We start from the raw sequence: 23,787 nt of genomic DNA, 5'->3' as shown, positions 1-23,787 counted from the left end.
TTCGTCAATATTTAGAATCAGCCACTGGAAAAAAACACATTGGATCAAGAGTCCAGACTCTTAAAAACATCGACAAGAAAAAATACTCTTGATTCAATCCGATTTAAGCTTAGATCAAGAACCAAGCCTCTTAATTTGAGCGGATTTCCTTTTGATTTAAGCTTAAATCTGATTGAATCAAGAGTCCTTTTTCTTGTCAATGTTTTCAAGAGTCTGGACTCTAAATCCAATGTGTTTTTTCTCCAGTGAGTAGTCCTTCCTTTCGGTGCATTCTCGTCACTTTTTCCTAACACTAGAGGGCTACGCCCCCTGGCCGCTCCGCGGCCCAACCCCCTCTTAGATTCTGTTAATTAATGATGAAAATATCACATAATTTTTTTTTATACATCATTGTTTGTAGGGGTTGATATGTGCGATTTAATGACGCGCCTTATAAACACATTGTGTTGGAGTTCACTGCTTGTTTTAAGTTATATTCATAATAAAAAATGTTTTGTTCATAGTGACAAAATTAATTGTTTTGAAGATAATAATTACATACTGCATTCCTCAATTTTAACAGTAGAAAATAAACAAAGTTATTGCAGAACTTCTTGATACACGATGTTCATTGCTGTGTTTTTATTTTTGTTGTCATCAAAATTAATGATTTTTATTTTTAAACCTTCTTTAGTCCTACATCTAGACAATGCTACATACAGTTGCCCGTGAGCGAACATTGGTCTTTATTTATCTATAAAAATTCCCACTCTGTCAAACGATTGCCCTTGGCTTTTACTAATAGTCATAGCAAATGCTAATCTAACGGGGAATTGTTTCCTATTCAAAACAAAAGGTAGGTTTGTTTCTTCTTTTGTGTTAAGTGTAATTTTTGGTAGTGCAACTATTTTTCCTTTATTTTCTCCTGTTAAAACTGAGCAATGCAAAATGCATTTGTTTATTTTTAAGACAATTAATCTTGTCCCATTGCACAATCCATCCTCGATACAAATGTTGCGTAGTAACATAACCACTGCTCCTTCTTTTAACTTTAAATTTTGACTTGGCATTCCTGAAGGGTTCAATGAAACATGCGATTATCGATACATGCGATTATCAGTTTGATGTATTTGATTTGTTTGATTGTGTTTCATGATGTGTTTGTTGTGTTTGATTGTGTTTCATGATGTGCTAGGGTGTTTCATGATGTGTTTGCTGTGTTTCATGATGTGTTTGCTGTGTTTCAAGATGTGTTTGCTATGTTTCAAGATGTGTTTGTTGTGTTTGAAGTGTTTGCGGTGTTTCATGATGCATTTGATGTGTTTTATCCCGGCTTCTTAACATAGTTACATCCAGTTTTATCCATGACTATCCTGTGTAGGTAAAATCCCTCCCTTTTATCCCGGTTATTATGAGGAAATCCCGTTTTATCCCAGTCAATACTGCTTTAGAACAAACGATGTATCGAAGATCGATATCCTTCCTGTTATCCCGGTTTATTAATATAGGTACATCCCGTTTTTCCAGGACTATCCTGTATAGGTAATATTCCTCCCTTTTATCCTGGTTAATTAGAAGAAATCCATCCCATTTTTATACGTGTCTACCTATCATTAATTCCTTTAACGATAACGATAACGATTAACGATATATCGAATATCGATATATAAAGATCGATATCCTTCCTGTTATCCCGGTTTCTTAATATAGTTACATCCCGCTTTATCCATGACGATCCTGTATAGGTAAAATCCCTCCCTTTTATCCCGGTTATTGTGAAGAAATCCCGTTTTATCCCAGTCAATACTGCATTAGAACAAACGATGTATCGAATATCGATATATAAAGATCGATATCCTTCCTGCTATCCCGGTTTATTAATATAGGTACATCCCGTTTTTCCAGGACTATCCTGTATAGGTAATACTCCTCCTTTTTATCCTGGTTAATTAGAAGAAATACATCCCATTTTTATACGTGTCTATCATTAATTCCTTTACGGAAGAATACATTTAAATTTCCCGGGGATTTTCAATGAAGTTTTCTGATTGATTGATGAAAGACCAATGAGCATGCGAAATGACACGGACGTGCACACAAAAAAGGCCTTATATTTTTTTACTATAGTAAGATTTCCAAAAAAATATTTTTCCGTTTGCCTAGAATCTCTGCTTTTTCACTGCCATTCCATCTCTTTTTCTTCACCTAGCACGCATTATGATCTCTGGCGAGCACATATTTTTGCAAAAGATACCGCGACTCGGATTTGGACAGAGGGGAATGAGCGGAGATTGAGGTACGCGGTATCTGAATGAGATTTTGAGGGAACGAGATACAGTAATTTGATTATAAAAATTACATACCTCATCGTGAAATCTCGAGTTATCGTACTGAAATGTTTAAAAAAGAAAAATCCGTACCGACCTTTCAAAATCCGTGCTTTTCCAGTATAAAGCCTTTCTTTTACCACGCGGTAGACATACCCTGAGAGAAATTGCATTTCGTGGAAAGTGGCTCGAAAATCAAGATGACCGCCTCAAAAAAATCTACGATTCACTCCTAACCACACGGTTTACGCACTGAATAAAAAACTTCGGCCGTAGAGGTCGTACTTACGGGCTATGGGCTATATAGATATACCGTCCACCTTCCGGACTCACAGGCCGAAAGTTCCGGGTGTAGCATCCGGAGCCATCGAAGCTACGGCTCCAGTACCCGGAACTTTCGGCCTCTAAGCCCGAAACGGACGGTATGTCTACATAACCCGTAACTGTTAATTCAGCACGTCAAGGATTTATAAATAGAATTAGATGAACTGAGAGCCAAAGTTAAAGATGTCTCAAATGACTTACCAATACTGTCCAACCGATGACCAGAGATCCTGCTCTGAGCGAACATCCGCAACAGCAGAATTCCAGCTGCGGCAGATACTGCAGACGAAGTCTATCTAACACCGACATCATATGAGCATACGATGTACTTAGCAAAATGAAATCTGAAACAAAAGACAAGAACAAACCAATTTAACTCAGCTTTTCCTTGCCATTTCACCCACAGGGCCTGATCTAGGGAAGGGGGGGGGGGGGGTGCCATGCAAAATGGCAATTACTTTTACCAAAGATACACTTTTCATGATTTTATCCCCCTCATTGCCACATTCGCGGTTGCAACGTTAGCGAATCGCGTTTACGCGTATTTGTAAACATTAATCGGTAAAAGTATGCTGACCACGTGAAAGTAAGTCGAATGTTCTGACAGTAGACTATTTTTTGGAATTTTAACTGCACCCGTGTGCTCCTTGCGAGCCGCTCCTAGCCGGCGAGGAACGTGATCAGCGATAGCTGCGGCTCGGTATAACTGCGGATGTGGCAACATTGAAGGGGGGAAAAGGTGGTTTAAAGAATTTTAAAGGAAAATCTGTGCTAATCACATAAAAATAGGCAAGAAGTTATGCTTGTAGACACATTTTCAGATTTTTGTTGCCACGCTTCCATTTTTCACGTGACACGTCAAATTACCCTAAGACGCGCGCGATGTCCGCAAGTAAGGATAATTTTAGGATTTTGTAAATTTTCTTCTGCGTACAATTTTTTGAAATGACGATTCAAATTTTTACAGTTTGTAGTACTATGTATGAACGACGATTCCTTAAATTTTACTCTATACAATTCAAAGAATTATAGCGAAATTCTCTGACATTTTTGAGTTTAGCTGACTATTTCAAGTTTTCCCTGACTTCCTTTGGAAAAAGTAAAAGCTTCTGCAAAACGCTCAACTTTTCACAAAATATAATCTCCTCATGTCTGCTTAAGGATTCCACTCATTTTTCATGTCGGCGACAACGCTGCTGTGCCGACGCTCAAATTGCAAATACGGAAGGAACTAAATGTTAATCATCGCATCTTCTGGGTGTTTGTTTACACTACACTAGGCTGATCACTGGTGTCATATTGTGCACGAACATCAGTCTAATTGATAAAGATTCTAATTAAAATTAAAAAATGCTCTCCGAATCATTGGCAACGTTGCATTCACCCGATGAATTCGACCGTGGCCGCGAGACCCCGAGCAGAAGCTGCGTGCAAACATTGGATTTTGAGAAGCATTATCCCATCTCAATGTCAAGAGGAATGTGCGAATAAATGCGATGCTCTAATCGTCGTTCCTCTGACGTCAGGGTAGGGCGTATCTCTATACGGAAAAAAAAAATTGCTGTTTCAACAATTCAATTGCTAAAAACAGTGAGTGCAATGTTTCAACGCAGATTTTACAACAAAAAAATGCTACTTTAACCACATTGTAAACTAATTTAACCACGGGGGTGGTTAAAGTAGCATTTTTTTGTTGTAAAATCTGCGTTGAAACATTGCACTCACTGTTTTTAGCAATTGAATTGTTGAAACAGCAATTTTTTTTCCGTGTATTTCAACATGAGCTCCGGAAAGCATAGAGTCGAACGGAAAACAGGGCTCACGTTGAAATAGAAATACGCCCTTGCGTTGGGGTAGCGACGCACAGTGGATCGAGTCAATTGGAGAGGTCGGACATGAAATTTTTGGGCTATAACTGCAAATTTTGATGTTTATTTCGTTACATTTTAAACGGTATGGGGTGTTTCTGGAAGAAAACTTCACGAGGAATCCAATGGAACCTCTTTTAGAACCTTAAAGTTTTGCCCCCCTGTTAGTTTAAACGGAGTTATAAGCGTTAAAAGTTTCCAAATTTTGTCCGAACTCTCCAATTGAGTCGATCCACTGTGCAACGTAAGGTTGGAAATTGGAATGTCGGCCGATCTTGGGACGGAAGAAACGCAGACTCAAGGAATCCGGGTTCTCCGTAAAATTAGGAAAGCCTCCTAAAAATTGGGTGAGCTGCGCGGTTTTCCCCCTCTTTTAGAAATTTCGGAATCTTGCAATTTTTTTCTCTGAAGGTTCAAAAAATATGGAAAGTTTTGGTGTCATCCTGCTTTTATGGGAGCTCTTGAATCTTCTTGATTACTTTAGGTTTTCAAATTCTCCGAATTTTTCCGGCACGCTTTGGACTTAATTTAGCTTTCCTGAAAAATACGGATGGGTTCGGGAAATGTTTCGGTAAATTTGAAAATTTCCGTACTTTTCCAGAGACTTTCGAATTTTTCTGATTTTTTAGGGAATTTTGTAATATTTTCATTGTTAAGTTTTTGAGGGACGCGTCGGAATTTCTCCACAGCTTTTAAAATTTCCTGAATATTCCTTATTCCTTTTTGGCAGCTTTATGAGTTATTTCAAGCATTTTCTCCTGAATTATAGGATCTAAGCAAGACACGAACTAAAACATTTCGGTGCGTGTTTGCTCTTCAAAATTTCACGTAGAAAGTGTCTCCACTACGGGCAGTTTGGCCAGCACGTACTTTTCACTTCGAGGCGAAGATCTCTGAAAATGAAGAAGATTCAGAAGATCTATTTTTAGGATTCCTTGTAAATTTGGGGGAAATATTTTTCTGTACCCCTCCTGGAGACCATGAACACATCAGTTCGCAGAACTGGTAAGTTCGAAATAAAAATAGAGTTTGGCGGAACACATCCAGACAAACACCTTCACTTAAATATTTCACACTCTCGGAGTAAAAACAAGCAAGATAATAACTGCGAAAGTTCATGGCTAGCTCAGTCGAGATGGAAACGTAAAATCGGTTCGCTGAAAAGACTCCGCGCTCTGTTCAATTCGGTGGCATGATTTTCGGAAAACCAACTGGGTTTTCGCAATGGGAGTCTAGGGCTAAGTTCGGCCTTTCTCAGCTCAAATAAGCCATACTAACCAGTGGTTTTCGAGAAATCACTGAACATTTTGCTGGACCCCCACAGGATTAATTCCAATCATGACCTTGATTTACAATTCATTAAAATATGAGATTAATATGAAAGTACAACTACATATAGATACAATGATTGAATAATTTGTTGACTAGTGAAAGATGCTATTTCTAGTTAGGTGGGCATATTCTTAATTAAAAAATTATGTTTAAAGAATAATTTTAAAAAATTAAAAATTATAAAATAATTCTCAAAAAGTTGTGGAGCCGACTGTTAGGAGCGCATAAGAATGGTTTTTTTGATCGAATTATCAAAAAAAAAACTCTCGTTACAAGGTGTGGTATAGCGTGTCATCGTTATGAGGCACAAGGAAAAAAAATGGCTCATTCTCGAACGACAGGAGTTTGTTTAGTTTCTTTTTCTCTTTATCCGACCGACCGAGGTTTCTGCCGTACTAACCACCGGCGTAGACACGCGACGTGCCTGCTTTTTGCGTCGATCGCACATTATTGATGTACTTTGAGAGGCGATTAGCGGCCTCCCCTTCCTTGTTTCGTACAAAGCACATACCTACCAATCCTTAATTTTTTGATGGACTAATCGTGCATACTATCAGTAAAAACTCGATGTCTTGTAGTTTTCAAGCTAAATGACTACTTAAGAACTTTTCTAATATTTAATGAGAATTTTCAAAAGTTTTTTACTGACAAATTTTCCATATTTTTCAAAGTTTTTTCACGTTTCGACCGGAGACAGGGAATGCGAAATTCTGATTTCTAGCTTTAAAAAGCGCATTCCCTCTCGCCCACAGATAGATTGATCTGCCGTTTAAACCCATGAAAAAGGATCAATAGAGAGGATGTTGGCATTCGGTGCTCCCATTTTCGAGATCTACTTCCGAATTTCGGAACTTTTGAAATTTTCTCAATTTTTCCTGGAACTTTTGATATCCCCGGAATAATCTAGATCTTTTGCATTTTCCGGAAATTTTGAAAAAAATCTAAAAACAGGGTGTCTACTAAAAAAGGTTAGCCAAAAATCAGTTTTTACACAGTGCTTTTTCAATACACTCCCAGGAAATTCAGTACTTTTATAGTACCTTCAATTGACGAAATTCGAAAAATTTCATAATTTAAGTTTCTCGCTGCCGGCCAGGTTGGCCTAGTGGTTAGCGCGTCTGACTCTAGGTCAATAGGTCCCGGGTTCGAATCCCGGTGGTGGCGACAAATTTTCATGGAACTGACGAGTGGATCTGTAAGCAGAATTCGCTCGGCCTTAATCCGTGAAAATTTGTAAGCCCGAGCATGGATGTCTACCAAACTCCCTGATGTCTTCGGACAATAAATAGTGCCTATAGATGGCTGTAGATTCCGAAAGGAATAGAAGCCACTAAACTCTCAATAATAAAAAAAAAAAAAAAAAAAAAAAAAAAAAAAAAAAAAAAAGTTTCTCGCTCAAATTGCGACAGAAACGACAAAAAAAGGAAAAATTTCCGGACCTTCCAACGGAATTTCCACTTTTTTTAGTACTCCCAGACCGCCTTTAAAAAATCAGTACTATTTCTGGACTTTCCAGAAATTCCGGACTTGTAGACATCCTGAAAAAGAATCTCGGAACTTTTGACGGTCATGGAGTGGGAGAAATTGGGAACAAAAGTTCCGGATCCCGGAACTTTTGACGGACACACAATGGGTGCACTGTTGGCAACGAACACCTAATTAATCGACCCGTTTCCAAAGCTTCAAATTATGGAGACAAATCGATAATCGATCATTATCGCCGTGCCTTTGAGGAGTATGTCACCTGGAGGAGGGCAAGAGATGGAGAAGGCGATGTAATTGGGCTGCGACCTTGACACGACGCGGAAGTGGGTCGTCGCGTGGATGGGTTCCGTCGTCGACGTCGCGCGTCTAGGTTTTTGAACCCATTCCCGAGCGGCCATCGCTCCGGCGCGGCGTCGCGACGCCCCCCGGGGCACCGCGCGCCGTTCGCCACTCTCAAAGCTCCGCGACAGCTTTCGACAGCTCCACAACAACGCCCGCTCGACAATGGGTCCCAAGACGAGGTGCTAATTCTACCGTGCTAGGAAAAACAGGGGGTCTACAGGATTTTGAAAACCAATTTCAGGACTTTTTCAGAACTTTTTTTGGACTCTCGGAGTATTTTTGCCAAGTCAGGGTCTAGACTTACTGCTAATTTTAATAAAAATTGAGTCCATCCTCATGAAAATTGCTGATGGCTAAAAGAAATCCATGATATGTATGTACAATCGGGGACACTTTTTTACGTGATAACTGCACTTGTACTCGCGAAAACCGTGAATTTTTAAACTTTTCGGGACCTCGAGTTAAATTTCCGGACTTATTGGTGACTTCGGGACCGGTCATGCAAATTCCGGACTTTATCAGGCCTTCCGGAACTTTCGGGACCTGTAGACACCCTGGAAAAACGCCGTATGAACATTCGAGGGTTGCCAAATTTCCTCTCAGGGTTGCCACAAAATTAAGACAATTAAAGTCCCTCACATTTCCCTGATTTATCTGACACATTTTGGTACAATTTCCGGACAACTGAGGATATGCCAAATGCTTAAAAAGTTATAATTTGAAATTTGAAATGGTTTTTGGGCAAAATATGTTGTTTGAAACGTCAACCCGATCTAGAAAGGAAATAAAGCTGGCCTGAGAATTTTTCCCTGGTATTTATGTCATTTTCCCTGACAATTCCAGGTTTTCTCGGACTTCTTAAAATTTCCTGTCATTCCCCAGTTTTCTCGGTATTCCCTGACTGTGGCGACCCTGTCCTCCGGTGAAATGTTCATCTTTGAGGAAAGTTACTATTGTCTAATTGTCTAATTGTCTATTGTCTATTGCCGCTAATTGTCTCTTCCTTGAAAAAAAAATGGTTGTTTTGGCAAGAAAAAATTTCCGAGCTGCGTAACGAGGCCCCTGACTTTTGCCCGAATTTTCATGGTTGGGTGAAATTAAATTATTTTTCCCGGTTTTCAAGACTTTTTGAGAGCTTGTCGCCTTGTAGGACTTTCTTCGACACAAGGATGTTGAGGAGAGGACTGTGATGGAGCGGAGTGACCTCCAACATACACGGAGAATCAATAAAATCAATATGGCGCAGATTTGAATTCTTACAACTTTTCCCTTGTCAATTTTAACGAACCATTATCCTCAACTATTAGTGCTGCCCAGTGCAGTGGCGTGGCGTGCATTGCGATATATCAATTGTTATGCCATTTAAACCTATGGAAAAGGATCGATAAACGGGGCGTTTGCAGCGAACACCTTAATAATCGATTCTTTACCATAGGTTTAAATGGAATGACAATCGATACATCGCAATTCACGCCACGTCACTGGTGCTGCCGTCAACGTGCTATACCCGTCGCACAATGGAGCGAGTCGATGGGTAAAGTCGGACAAAATGTGGGAACTTTCAAAGCTTTTAACTCCCTTAAAATCAAACTTGAGGTTTTAAGATTGGTTTCGTTGATTTTCTCGTAAAATGTTCAATGAAAAGCAACCCTTAAAATTTAAAAGTTGAGGAAATAAGCCGTAAAATTTGCAGTTTTGGCAAACATGTCTGGGCCTGACTTCTCCCACTGACTCAATCTACTGTGCGCCGTATTATTGCAGGAGTATGACGACTTTCCTTCCTTCGAAAGTCGACAAGGCGTTCCAATAATAAGTATTGGCTTTGATAATGGTCGTGCTTCCAGTTTTTCCTAGAGCGATAAGAGGAGTGTTCCGGCATTAAAATGGCTTAAACATCACGAGAAGCACATCGGGACAGTCTTAAATTTGTTTCTAACTCGATCTGGGGGAATATTGGGAAATTTGACGCTTTTATGAGCTTCCTGCGGCTTCAATAAGTATATTATATTACTAGTGCTGTCTTACTGTATTTGCTATGGGAGCTTAAGTACAGCTCAAGCTGTGCACACTTAGAACAACAAAGTGGGGAAGAAACAAGGCTAAATTGAGTAGTCTCCTAAAACCGTTGTAGTGCGCAATTTGACTCGCGTAGGGTTTTGTTATTCTTGTGACTGGGCAATTCAGTCCCCGTGATCAATGGACGATAAAAACGTTAATATCTTAGCTAGATGTTGATTCTAGTAGTTTTTGTTGCGCGAATCGTGTTCTACGTGAAATTCTAATGACGAATAATGTATCAGAGAGCTTAAATTCGTACCTTGTTTAATGCTTTAATCGATCTAAAAAAAGCGAACATACAGAACTTTCCACACTTTTCTCAGAGAAAATATTTTATGGGGAGAAATGAGGCAACGTTGGACTGCTCATACGGCGTTGAAACACAACCCGGGCCTTCAAAGCCCCATTGTTCCATGCCGCGATTATCCTAACGCAAGTTCGAATAATCGCGCCAAACACGGTGCGGTCGGTGTCAAACTCATATTGGCGCCTGCAAGACTGTAGGAATACTTCACGAATTGCGCTAAACAGCGCGATCGTCGTCACACGCATGTTAGCGCCTACGAGACTGCTTGAATACTTCTCGCATTGCACTACATCTCCCATTGCACGGCAGCCGCGTAGCGACCACAGACCTCTAGTTTACGATATATATGCTCTGATTCGAATAAAATCGTTTGATTGCATGGTACCCTTTCTTTGCAACAGAGATAATTTTCTTTGTTAGAGCACTTTACTTTCCTTGGTGAATTCTAATATGCGTAAAGGTGTAGTAAATAAAACTTAGGCTGACCTGAGGTTGACTTAACGTAACGTTCAGAAACATTCAGCAAAATAAAGACCTGCCAAACTCTATTAAGGTGATTTTAAAACCAATAAACAATCATTCGTTTCGCGGGAAAAATTCCTTGAGCAATCCTCGGACATCCCGACTTTACAAATAATCTGAGTGAGCGAAATCAACACATCATTATTCGGAGTTTCCTTCGCATATCTCATTATCACTGAAGGCACTGCTGTGTTATCACGAAGTTCGACTCCACTTGTTTTCCAATGGGCTTCCGCACAAAGTGCCGGCTGTCTTATCTCTGAATAAAAATGATGATTAGTATGTGCTCATCAAATTTAATGAGGATGACGTTGCGAGAAGAAAAGTCTGAACACGAAAATAGACGCGGAACGAAGACTAACCGCCGGAAGACTTCGCAAAAGATCAAGTTGAAACCGTGCCTCCCCGAAGATTCGTGCGGAACGGTGAGATCTCGATTATCCAAAACCACTCTCGGGAAAATGTTTCCTCGAACATTTTCTAAGAATGATTTCTTCCCCCATTCAGGTGTAGAAGGCAATTTATTCGCTTTATTGAATGTTTTAATTTTCTTTTGATACCCGTCATACGTGCATTATTATTGGATGGAGTCAGGCAAAATCGGCCTCAAGGGGTGGAGGGTAGGGTGGAGGAGGGGGGGGATAAGAAAAATTAATTTGGGACCAGTTGGCGAGAAAAACACCCAAATATTCTCTTAAAGATCACCCTAAAAGTACTTAAAAGAGGCATGGGTAAATCGCGAATTTAAGCAAAACGCATACTAGGTTAAACTCGAATAAAAATCGAAAAAATGCAAGCGCAGTCTCATCCGATACGCAATTTCCGAAAATGAATAAACAAACAAATGATCAACATCCCCATTAGGTTAACTTTCAGACCGCTTTGAGCACCCTGTTTGCCGCCTTTGGGATGAGGTTGCGCCCTTGGCCACAAACTATCTCTTACTTTTGATAACTCGCAGTTTTCTATGGATACTTGGGATTTTCCCCTCCTTGTTATTAGCGACACGCTGATAACGTTGACGCACAAAGATTACAATTTCCTCCCTTAGACACGTTATATAATGAAAAGATGGCATAAATTGTGACGCACTACTCCAACAAGCAACGAAAGTTGATAGTGCACGAATAAATGTAAACTCAATGATAGAAACGGTAAAAATATTTGAATTGCCTCCTCCGCTGCATAAGCCATCAGGCTTTGCCAAATTCTCTTCGACAGATCATGAATTTTCAGGAAAATTTGAAAATATTTCTCCTCTGATCTTTCATTGGTTTTTGTTTGTAAATTATTGTAAAAAGCCTGAAAATTTCAAGGAAAAATGCTCATAACTTTCTTCAAAGATCTTCCGAGAGAAAATTTGGCAACATTCAAATGCTCATACGGCATTTTACTTGGCACGCACTGAAAAAAATTCCCGGCGTTTTTACCAAGGTCCGTCGGTACCTTTACCATCTCACTTTTTTTACCAATTATTGGTAATTTTACCAAGGCAGACTGGTAAGCTTACCTAAAAACCGGTATTTTTACTGTTTTTTTTCAGGTAATTATACCACTTTTATTGGTAATCAATTCCCGGTAACTTTGCCATTTTATCTCAGTAATTCTACCACAGTCGATAAAAAATGTTGGCGTTTTTACCAAGGTCCAGTGGAATTACCGAGAAAGTTCAATAATTTTACCGAGATTTCTCGGTAAAATTACCAATTCCATAAATGGTAATTCTACCGAGAAAAAACTGGGATCAAATAGAACCCTGAATTCTTGGTCATTTTACCCTTTTCTTAGTAAATACACCGATATTTTTTTTTCAGTGCGGTAGTATAGACCTTAATTTTTTTGCCTTGCGAACCTAGTAGTTTTAGACAAAAAAACGCAATTCTACGTGAGACCCGCGCAACTGGCACATTGCATTACTTTGAGCAAAATATCGACAGTGAAAATGCAAAAACGCGTATCTCATTGGCAGCGTTCAAAATCTACGTTCCTTCTTAATATGTGCAAGAAAAGGAGAACGAATGTAAAATTCCCCGACATTTCCTGGTTTTCACGGTATGCCCTAACTGAGGCAACCCTGAATTTCAAAGGCTTGAATCTGCTCGAATTCAACGAATCCTCAGACGTATCGCTTCACTCAAAAAAATTTCATGAGAATCAACCTGATACTGCTGAGATAGCGAAGAGAGCAAAAAGTGCAAAAATGAAGTTTTGAGAAAACGGGCTGACACTGAAAAAAATAATATGCTGTTTTAGCACCTAGGATGTCAAAAATGTGTCTGGTGATCCCAAGATGCTGCCTTTACTGCCCTTGCAGTTAACTTTACATCCTATGAATGCAAATTCAACTGCGTGGGCAATCAAGGTAGCATCTTAGGATCACCAGACACATTTTTGACATCCTAGGTGCTGAAACAGCATGCCATTTTTTCAGTGTAGAAGCATCTGACCGGAAAATTTTATTGAAAGAAGCCTCCGTTCTTTCTCAAATTATCACTAATCGTCCGAAAGGCTCCTAGAAATCATTTGGATGATTAAAAATCGACTGATTTAATTTCATTTACATAAAAAGGGTATTTTTCAATTTCATGCTAGGTTGTTGTTAGGCAAGACAGCCGTAAGTGATATCTACTGCATGCTTTCGTGATTGCGTTTTGGACCCACAACAAACACATTTTCAGGTTAGGAATTGGCAGAAGAGGGCGGCACTTTACTTGAAAGCACTGTTTTCATTGGCTCCCTGAGGAAATATTGTCACTTACTGCTGTCTTGCATGAAACTACGTCATTTTTCGCGCACTTACGGCTTTCTCATATATCTCGTTTCGATACGATTAAAATGAATTTTGCTGTTTAAGCTATTTCAGTGATTTCATCTAAAAGAGATTAGACAAATTTTGAAGGCAACTCGATTTTGAAAATTTGGCCCTTACCGCTCTCCTCGCTATCACGGCAGAATAGATGATAGATGAATCTCCACTGGATACAAGAAATCACTTCTCTTTTTTTGATGTGTAGAAAATAACGACGAAAACTGAGGTATGCGCTTTTACAGTTTCGATTGGCACCAAAAATCGGAAGTAAAGACAGCAGCCTCAAGAATAAAAAATCATGCGCTTTTCGAAGAATTTCCAAGCGCTTTTCTTTTCGAGACCTTTTTCGTAATTTATTAGCCTGAGAATTTTTTCCGTTTTTGTGATCTGCTTTCATTATCATCTGCGTAAATGACAACTTGGACCTATACCTCGGTGTTCAGCAACACGTAATACATGAGCAGGGGGGATCTTCTGGCTCCAGTTTTCGGGGGTAGGTAACATTTTCGGGGTGAAGGGGTGGTGGAAGAGGGATGTGAAGGGTGGTTGGTGTGAAATTGTGAATGGATTCACTATTATTTTGTTGCTATTTGGACGGAGTTAAACAGAAAGGAACCAAGCCACATCGGGATCGAACCGAGAAAAAGAGGTTTAAAGTTTAGCTCCTGCATAAGACTCAATGTAAAAGATAAACTTCAAGTTCAATTTCTACAAAATTTGCTCCAACAAAAACTTTGAATTTTTGGCGATAGATAGTAGAGCAATGGTTGAGTTCAAAACCACTCAGAACTCAATTTTTTCCAAAATGTGGGTTGGTTCCTTTCTGCTTAACTCAGTCCATTTGTCTAGGTGCCTAAATATTTTCTTTTGCTTAAAAACTTAGCTGAGTATCGCTAGATCAGAAATTTTTCATATGCAATAAAGAAAAGTAACACCAAGCAGCACGGAAAGCTTCTAACAGAGCGAGGACTCTTGAGCCTGTGTCGGCAACTTTTGGTTCTCTTTTGAGGTTGATCGCGATTTCCTTCGTGAATAAAATCTGTCTGTCAAACGATATATTTAATTTCAAGTGCTTTGTTATTTTAAACAAAAATGATTAATTGGTGAAGAGTTTAATTCAAGCACTTTTCGAGCACTTGCCGAAAAATCGAGTTACCCCTATCATGGCGAGGACTCTCGAGTCTAAGTCGGCAAATTTCGACTCTCTTTGAACGTAGATCACAAAGCTTTTCGCGAATAAGACGTCTTCCCATACATACGATAAAGTTAAGGTCAATTGGTCTGTCACTATTTAAAAAGAGGATTTTATCGCTGTCAAAATTAATGAGTAAAATTTTAAAGTAACTTGCGCAATTAACAAGCTTTTTAAAAAAAATTTCCAAGATCAAGTGCTTTTTGAGGCACGAGCCATGAAAGAAATCTAAACATATGCGGCTGGACGCGGATGATTTTATGTTTGTTCCATGTCCATAACGTATCCGTGCACTGGGTTGAATCCCCCCTTTTGATTACGCTGACAGGCATGACATTAACGTCAGATTGCGCAATGTTCGAGCGCAAACTGCCAATAAAACATGACCTTCCGACAACTTCTGACACCATTGTGTTATATGCATCGAGTATTTGAGGAGGTAATTGTTGATACTGAGGTGTACGTGGTAACAATGCGGTGACCATGCAAGAGCCGGAAATAAACTATGAAGTTAGGATTTTTTTTTGCACTCATCCAATGAAAGCTTAAGAACGTGCGCTCTTTGGGTTCTATAATATTTTGTAGGAATTTCCTCGCGGTTCCTTGAATTCTAATTAGCAGGGGAAAATTCGAAGAAAAGATACCGCAAAAACCAGGGTTTTTACAATATCTTTACTTCCCAATTCCTTGTCCCCAATGAGCCATGAAAGCGGCATATTCCGATCAAAAAGTGCAGGGTTTTTTTGTGCAGGCAACGGAATATTCTGCCGTGCTAAGGAAGAACGCCGTATGAACATTCAAGAGTTGCCAAATTTCACTCGATAAAACATGCATTTTTGACAAAATTTATGCATATTTTTCCTTGAAATTTTCGAACACCTTAGATTAAATTGCGTACAAAATCGTCAGAAAATTTTGGAAAATAATATTCGCAATTTTCCCAGTAAATTTGGTCTTTATCGCAGGAAATTTGGCAACGTCTGAAGGCTCATACAGCGTTTTTCCTTAGCACGACAGTATTCTAGGTGAGGCAGCCTGTCTCACCTCTGTGTCTCTCGAGTGAAGTTGCTGAGCCTAAACTCTCCCTCGTAGATGGCGATGGTTGTTGAAAAACCTTTAATATGTTGACATTAGGAAACCCTTATTGACTATCTTTTTAAGTAAAATTTACGAGCGGTAAAATTTAAGTAAATAAGTGTTGAAGAAACTATTACGATATCAACTGTAGTTTTTCAAAACTTAAAATGATTGAAAAAAATGTTAAAAAACTACAGTGATATTTTAAGAGTTTCTTTTAACACTTTTTTCCTTAAATTTTACTTAAAAATAGTCAAAAAGGGTTTCCCAATAAGAACATTTTAATAGTTTTTTGTAAGAGGTTTGAAACATGTTTTAAAAGGTCAATGCTAGCAGGGACTCGTGAAATTTCCTGATTTTTCAAGTGTTCTAGACCATCGAAAACCCTGAAAAACGCTTAAAGGTGATTCGTCAAGCTCAAAAGAAGTGGTCGAACTGGCATGCGATATATCGCATCTTTTAGGTCAAAAAGCTCGGCAGATTTTGAATTTTGAGTAAAAAAAAGGACGATAGCCCCTGCGCATGAGCCTAAAGAATCATTCTAAACCCAAAATTCGGCAAAATTCAGAAAAATGAAAGCAGGATAGGGTTTGGAAAAAAAACCTCGCATTCGATTCAGCTATCGATTTCGGTATCAAATGCGAGGTTTTTTTCCAAACACTATCCTGCTTTCATTTCTCTGAATTTTGCCGATTTTTGGGTTTAGAATGATTCTTGAGGCTCATGCGCAGGGGCTATCGTCCTTTTTTTGCTGAAAATTCAAGATCTGCCGAGATTTTTGACCTAAAAGATGCGATATATCGCATGCCAGTTCGACCATGTCACTTGAGCTTGACGAATCACCTTAAGGCTCTCGGACATAATTTATGAGCAAATTCTGAAAACTTCATGGCAAAAATTTTACATTTCTTGGAGACATTTAAATTAAATGAAAAATCTAAAAAACACAACTAGAGAGAACCGTTCGGCAAGTAAAACATTAACAGCTCTGTTGACAATTGAATGCTTCACCTACTGTGAGGCCAATCTTGCGGCTATAAGAAACAGACGATCAAAACTGACTAGGATTTAGGGAAAAACAGGCTAGCAGCAACAGCATCGCTCATATAAACACGTGTACTTTTGAATGATCTAAACAAGCGGATAGTCCAGTTTTGGCGATGAGAGTATCTGTTTGATTCTAAGTTACTGTAGCTGACACATATATTGACGGTGAAACTACCAGACTACGTATCTCGTTTGGGGAGTTTAAAAACCTCCGGTCCCATTTTATGTTATTGAGGGAGCACACATCAACATCAGTGTTTGAAATGTTTAGAGTTTTCTTCGCATGAGGAGGAAACAACACAGAGTTTTCAAGTATAGTAGAGTAGTTTTCCATTTAAAACATGAAGTACTTATGACAGGAAGTTTACAACATCGCAAACCGAGATACACGGGCTGGTAGTTTTACCGTCGATATGAGATTATACAATCAGTTCATGTGAGGCATTGATGAGTTCACATTTCCTCCTAAAAAGCAACCACTAAATGTGTCCGTTAATACTTCACAGTTCACATCGGTTTATGTATTCTGAAAAGCGCACCAGTGCGGTCAACAGGTATTTGGTGACTCGTAAATTTTTAGTATGGTGTTGATACTTCATTTGCAGTGAAATTTTTGGTGAACCTCAATAATCAAACCACAGCAAAGGGTGTGAGTAAGTACCTACTTGATTTTGAAAGGGATGATTTGTCAGAGCTTACCTTCGAACTCCTCTTCACTCCAATATTACTGCCAGCTGGCTGTGTCGACACTGAATATCCAATCAACGAATTTAGGTTCGAAATCAGTCTGATCACTGGCAGAGCCGGTGCATTCAGCATTCACGACTCTAACTGAAGATCAAGATCACACCTGCACGTAGACGGCGCACGATTGATGATAAGGAATCGTATCAAAACTTGACCTCGAAACCGCGAAATTGATTCAAGACACCGACAGAGGAGTAACTGAACGCGAAACAGAAGTCTAAAATGAGACGCCCGGTCATGAACAAACACTGAAAATGTGCGGATCTGTTGAATAAGCGACCATTATCAATTGGCGGCAGAGAAACACGAGCAGCAAGCGACCCGGCGAGAATGCTGACACTGTCTGTAGAAAGAGACGGAACAATAACAAAAGGTTGGAGTGGGGATGGGAGTGGGGACGGCATCTGGCGCCGCACAGTGGATCGAGTCAGTGGGTGAGGTCGGACAAAATTTAGAAACTTTAAAAGCTCATGTAACTCCGCTCATACAAAACTTAGAGGCTTTCAATATGATTCCATTGGTTTCCAAGTGAAATTTTGTACTGGAAGCACCCCTTCAAATTCAAAATGTGACGAAATAAACATCAAAATTTGAAATTTTAGTAAAAATGTCATGTCCGACCTCCCTGATTGACTCAGGGCCGGATTAAGGGGGTGGCCACATGGGCCGCGGCCCATGACGGCAAAATTAGGGGGCGGCAAATTTTGCAATTTCTTTCAATGCAGGTACAAAAAAATCTGATTCAGAAAAAAATTACAAACAAGAAAAGGTGACAAAATCTCTCATTCCTGAGAGTTCATTCATTTCTAATTTTGTCGTATTTCGGTGATACAAAAGACTGCGTACCTTTAATTAGTTGAGTTAAGAGAGAAACCAAACACGTAATTTGGCCTGGAGCGACGCGGCGCAAAGAGAAATGATGACGAGGACTTGAGATGAAAAGGAGAAGCCCTTGACGCGGCGCACATTGGTTCCAGAGCCCGATCTAGGCGGCATTAATTCGAAAAAATGACTTTTGGAAAAATTGAAAAATAGTACAACTGGTCGACACTACATACTCTGGAGGGTATTTCGGCCAAATATCATGATGATTGGATGAGTGATAAGGAAATGATAAGCTCCTAAAGGTGAGCGCGCAGGCCGTTCTCTCTGCGGCTGTATCCATTTCCTCATTTATCTCATTCGAGTGATGTTCCTAATAGAGGTTTGTCGCCATTTTGGGCAAAGAAACAAGGTTTTGAAGGTAGAATCCTAATATTCAAGTGAATTTGAAGGTTTACGATGTTTAAATCATTACTTTAGCTTAAGTCTATGGCTCTAGATAAACCATTAGACATAGCGCTATTTTACGTTAATTTCGCGTAATTTTCCATATAAATGGCTGAAAACAACTACTTTGCCGGCTTTTGCCGGGTCTCAAACGGCCATTTCTAGTTAGTACTAATCCTAGGCATGATGTAGAGACAAATATCTTTTGCCAGTTTTTGCCTATTTGTGAAATACAGACTTTTAAAGGTCGCCCGCTCAGCCCTCATGAGTACTGTATGTGGGACGTTACGGGTGGGTGATATCGTTCGACCTCTCAGGCAATGTCAAAAAACAACTTCTTTCCATGATATTCATTCAGAAGGAAGTTTATTCAATCGGTTTTCCAAAGAATTACACAAAAATATCACTTCCACGGGCGTGCAAAACTCTGCGGAGATCAAAATTTTTCGTGTTAAAAATGATCTAATACTACTAAAACGGCCAAAAACAACTACTTTGCCGGCCTTTGCCGGGTCTCAAGCGGCCATTTCTAGTTAGTACTAATCCTAGGCATGATGTAGAGACAAATATCTTTTGCCAGTTTTTGCCTATTTGTGAAATACAGACTTTTAAAGGTCGCCCGCTCAGCCCTCATGAGTACTGCATGTGGGACGTTACGGGTGGGCGATATCGTTCGACCACTCAGGCAATGTCAAAAAACTACTTCTTTCCATGATATTCATTCAGAAGGAAGTTTATTTAATCGGTTTTCCAAAGAATTACCCAAAAATATCATTTCCATGGGCGTGCAAAACTCTGAGGAGATCAAAATTTTTCGTGTTAAAAATGATCTACTACTACCAAAACGGCCCAAAACAACTAGGTTCTTTGCCGGGTCTCAAGTGGCCATTTCTAGTTAGTACTAATCTTAGTCATGATGTAGAGACAAATATCTTTTGCCAGTTTTTGCCTATTTGTGAAATACAGCCTTTTAAAGTCGCCTGCTCAGCCCTCATGACTATTGGATGTGGCTCGCGTGACGGGTGGGTGATATCGTTCGACCTCTCAGGCAATGTCAAAAAACTATTTCTCTTATGATATTCATCCAAAGGGAAGTTTATTTAATCGGTTTTCCAAAGAATTACCCAAAAATATCATTTCCATGGGCGTGCAAAACTCTGAGGAGATCAAAATTTTTCGTGTTAAAAATGATCTACTACTACCAAAACGGCCCAAAACAACTAGGTTCTTTGCCGGGTCTCAAGTGGCCATTTCTAGTTAGTACTAAGTAATCCTATGCATGGTACAGAGACAAATATCTTTTGCCATTTGAAGCGAAAAAAATACATTGCAACATTTTAAATTTAAGGTTGCTCTGGAATTAAAAAATCAACAGGCATTGCAGTTTCGTGAATTTTTTCCTGCTCACTGGTCGAAATGGTTTGATAGGGGCGACACCCTTTTATTGAATTTTAATACTGCCATTTCTGAAACTGCAACCAGAAGTAGATTCCAAAAACAGATCGTGCTGACTGGATGCTTCGTGAAGTTATTCAATGTAACAACACACCCCCCCCCCCGCCCCCCTCTTCAACAAAAATATCCACCAGGGTCATACCAGGGTCTAACTATTAGTAAAATAGAATTAGATCGCTCTTGATGACTATAATCATTAAATTTGTCAAGATTATCATAGTTCAAGCACAGAGCCACGTTGTCAAATTATTAATCCCGTGTTGAGTGCGAATTTGCTATTTTACGCACATTTACCATATTATGGTTAACGATAGGGTCAAATCGACTTTGAATTCGTGATCAGCGACCCAAAAAACACATAGTAGCATATGTTGCACGCTGGTAAGGGTGATATTCTAATTAATGCCGCCTAGATCGGGCTCTGGAACCAATGTGCGGCGGTCGGCATGTAACACATATTAGCGCCTACGAGACTGCATGAATACTTCACGCATTGCGTCAAATGTAGTACGGTCAACAGCGGTTGGCGCGGCGTGAAACGCACAGTGCCTACAAGACTACATGAATACTTCATGCATTGCGCCAAACACAGTGTGGTCAGCGCGGCACGGCGGCGGAAGTTAAAATTATTAAACCACATTTATGTTTGTTCTTTCTTAATTTTTTAGTTAATATCTTACAAATGAAAGGCCTTGTCCCCACCGAGATAGGTTTACGGAACTGAACTTTTGCGCGAAGTTCCGTGAACTTTTGTTATAGTAGTGTTGACAGGGCTTACGCAAAAAATGTGTCCAACATGAGTGAACGCGTCTTACGCACCCTTCTCCCTCCGGCACGTTCACTTGATGTATGTATTTTCATCATGGATGCCTTATGCCTTGTGCCTTCCGGTTTTTATTGATGTTTCAAAATGAATGAGGAGAGGGCGGCAAAATACAGGCGGCCCACGGTGGATCGAGTCAATGGGAGGGGTCGGTCATCGCGCATCACGCGTCTTATTTTCTCTGATTACGGAGATGTCCCACCCTTAGAATTGAGCAAATTACACTCATCTAATGTATTTTTCGTCGTAGATTCAATTTTTGATCATTTTTCAGCCGAATAACGAGTTTTTAATACGAGTTTGACAGACTTTTTCATGACTATAGAAATTGGGATCCTTGATAGCTGTTTTTTCACGTTACTTTCGGCGAATGGGACCGTAAGCATCTTACATAAAGAATAATTTTGCAGACCTTGACTCAAGGACATTACTTGAGGAGTGAGGGAGGGGGGCTTTACAGCCCCCTCACCACGAAGGTTGCCATATTTCTTTCGATTTCTGATAACATCGTTTTTTGTTCATGTTAATTGGTTTCTCGCAATTGCATACTGACACATATACGGAACATTCTGATAATGTTCATTTTTCTTCTCCTTTCCTCCAGCCAGTCAATAGACGTTTTCATTTTCATGAACTCTCTACTCTTTCAGTTATTCAACAAATATGCATATTTCAAAAAATAGATCAATATATTAAGGAAATAAAAAAGAGATGTAAGTATATACTGTAACTTCTTTTTATCGAGTCATCCTAGAAGATTATTATAGGTACTTATCACCAGATAAAAAAAATTAAATGCGCAGAGAAAAAAAAAAATCATATCATCTTCCATTATTTCGTTTTGTTCCTGGATGTTTGGAGTGAAGTTTGAAACATATATATTGAATAAATATTAAAGTAGGAGGAAATATATTTTTCATGCAAGTTCTGATCCCTTGAAGAACCTCTGAGAAGGACTATTGTCTCTTGAAGAAATTTCTTGTCTTTCTTCTTTTTCAACCCATTTTTACACCAATTTTTACTTTCTCGCTACCCTAGGGTAGAGAAAGTATTGTCATCCTCCAAGGGGGAGGGGGGGAGTTGAAATTTTATTTGTATGGAGCTCATGAAAGAGTTCTAGGTATGTTGAAGACATTTTGCAAGAAACGGGACATGTGAAATATACAATGCGCAAAACATACACCTTAAACTTTATCGCACAGTATAACGCTGATCGAATCAGCTTCAAAGACTAACAGAAGGTTAATGTCTCGTCCAAAAATATCAACAAATAAGCCAAAATCAGTAATCAGTAGAAAAATTATCGAGATTGAAGGATATCGTGTGATGCACGATTTTATTGATGACAATAGAGCAAGATCGGATTCCCAGCAGGCGCGACTTCCTATCATTCAAATGGACCGTTTTCGCAGATTAGCGGATTTTAGCGGCTAATTATTACATAATATCATTCCTGATAGTGTACAGGAGGCAACCCAACAAAGGATTTTGCGGACACTTGTGGACATTTTTTATCGAGCTATTTTAACATTTTTTGGGGCGATTTTTTTAAAGCAAGCTTTGGAGGTGGTTTTGGTCCTCCTAAAAATATGCCAATGCACATTAATGATATACCAAAATGTTCCTTAAAGGGAGGAGAATAAGCATGTTTAATTGAAATTTTGATTTATCTGCCACAGAACTCATGCAAAAGCGAAATAAAACCTTGAGAATTAGACGGCAAATTTGATACCACCTGCAATGTCAGCTTTAGGCAACCCGCATGTCAAAGCGGAATGGTTCAAAGATCCTAGAACCGTGGATACATTCATTTTGGAAGCTTAACTACTAGAAAACCAAGAAAAAATATTTAAAATCAGACTTTTTTTTTCGTCGCCCATGACCGACCTCTACCATTGACTCGATCCACCGTGCGGCCCATGGGCGGCAAGTAGGTAAATCCGGCCATGGATTGACTCGATCCAGTGTGCGCCGCAGAAGTGCCCAACCCCCCCTGAAAATGTTTAAATGCATACAAGTCCCCCCCCCCCCTAATCTTAAGTTATTCGCCCCCTCGCCACGAAATTGAGGAGTATGGTATGGAATACCCCCAGTTGACGAGGAGTTCGGGGGACCCCTCCCCCCCTACAATTTTGAAATTTTTGATGTATGTAGTTGGGGGCAATTTAAGACAATTCTTAAGTACAGATTTTAATTTACGTTTTGCATATTTTTTATTCAGTTTTTTTTTTTTTTTTTTTTTTTTTTTTTTTTTTTTTTTTTGCGGAAATAATTAGCTTTGAGAGTGGTTCCACATAGAGCAAACAATGCGCGCCAACACACTGAGTACCTACTAGGTACAAATCGGTACTTGCTTCATTTATGCGATTATTATTCTTGATTTTTGAAATGCGTAATTTCAGATTGAAGATCGAAGATATAGAAGAAGAAACTCAGGAGAAAGTCGAAATTCAAGGGACATAGGTGTTACTAGGTCGTTTTGCTATGGGGGTACCTTCGGGAGGTGTAGGGTATTCCATACCCCCAGACCTTCCCGCATGGATTACCCCCAGACACCCCCCCCCCCCGTACGAAATACCCCCCAGTACAGGGGGGGGGGACTTTAGGGCCTTCCTCGAAAATCATGTGAAAATTTAAATCTACTTGGACGCATTTTAAGGCCTTCGTGACGTAGATTTGCCATCGATTTCTGCAGAAAATTACGTTTTTTTCACTTTCAGCCTAAAATACTTTCAAATTGTTGCATTTAATAGATCAGGAAATATCTTGAAATTTTAACTCTATTTGTACGCACTCTCAGCACTTTCAGGCTTCCATGGCAAAG

At 39.5% G+C, this 23,787-nt stretch overlaps 1 protein-coding gene across 1 annotated transcript in view; it reads right to left on the bottom strand.

Moving 5' to 3' along the window:
• The window catches only part of LOC109032750 (uncharacterized), a 47,528-nt gene extending 29,782 nt beyond the window's left edge, over positions 1–17,746 (bottom strand). Inside the window, exons 1-2 of the mRNA XM_019045027.2 lie at positions 17,369–17,746; positions 2,832–2,974 (exon numbers count right to left, since the gene is read on the bottom strand). Of these exons, the coding sequence (XP_018900572.2) occupies positions 2,832–2,942 (111 nt within the window). The 5' untranslated portion in view covers positions 2,943–2,974; positions 17,369–17,746. The remainder of the gene's footprint in view (positions 1–2,831; positions 2,975–17,368) is intronic.
• Between the last annotated feature and the right edge of the window lie 6,041 nt (positions 17,747–23,787).

The sequence above is a fragment of the Bemisia tabaci genome, chromosome 7 (assembly GCF_918797505.1).
Source record: "Bemisia tabaci chromosome 7, PGI_BMITA_v3".
Lineage (NCBI taxonomy): Eukaryota > Metazoa > Arthropoda > Insecta > Hemiptera > Aleyrodidae > Bemisia > Bemisia tabaci.
This window is presented reverse-complemented; position numbering and strand designations above follow the sequence as displayed.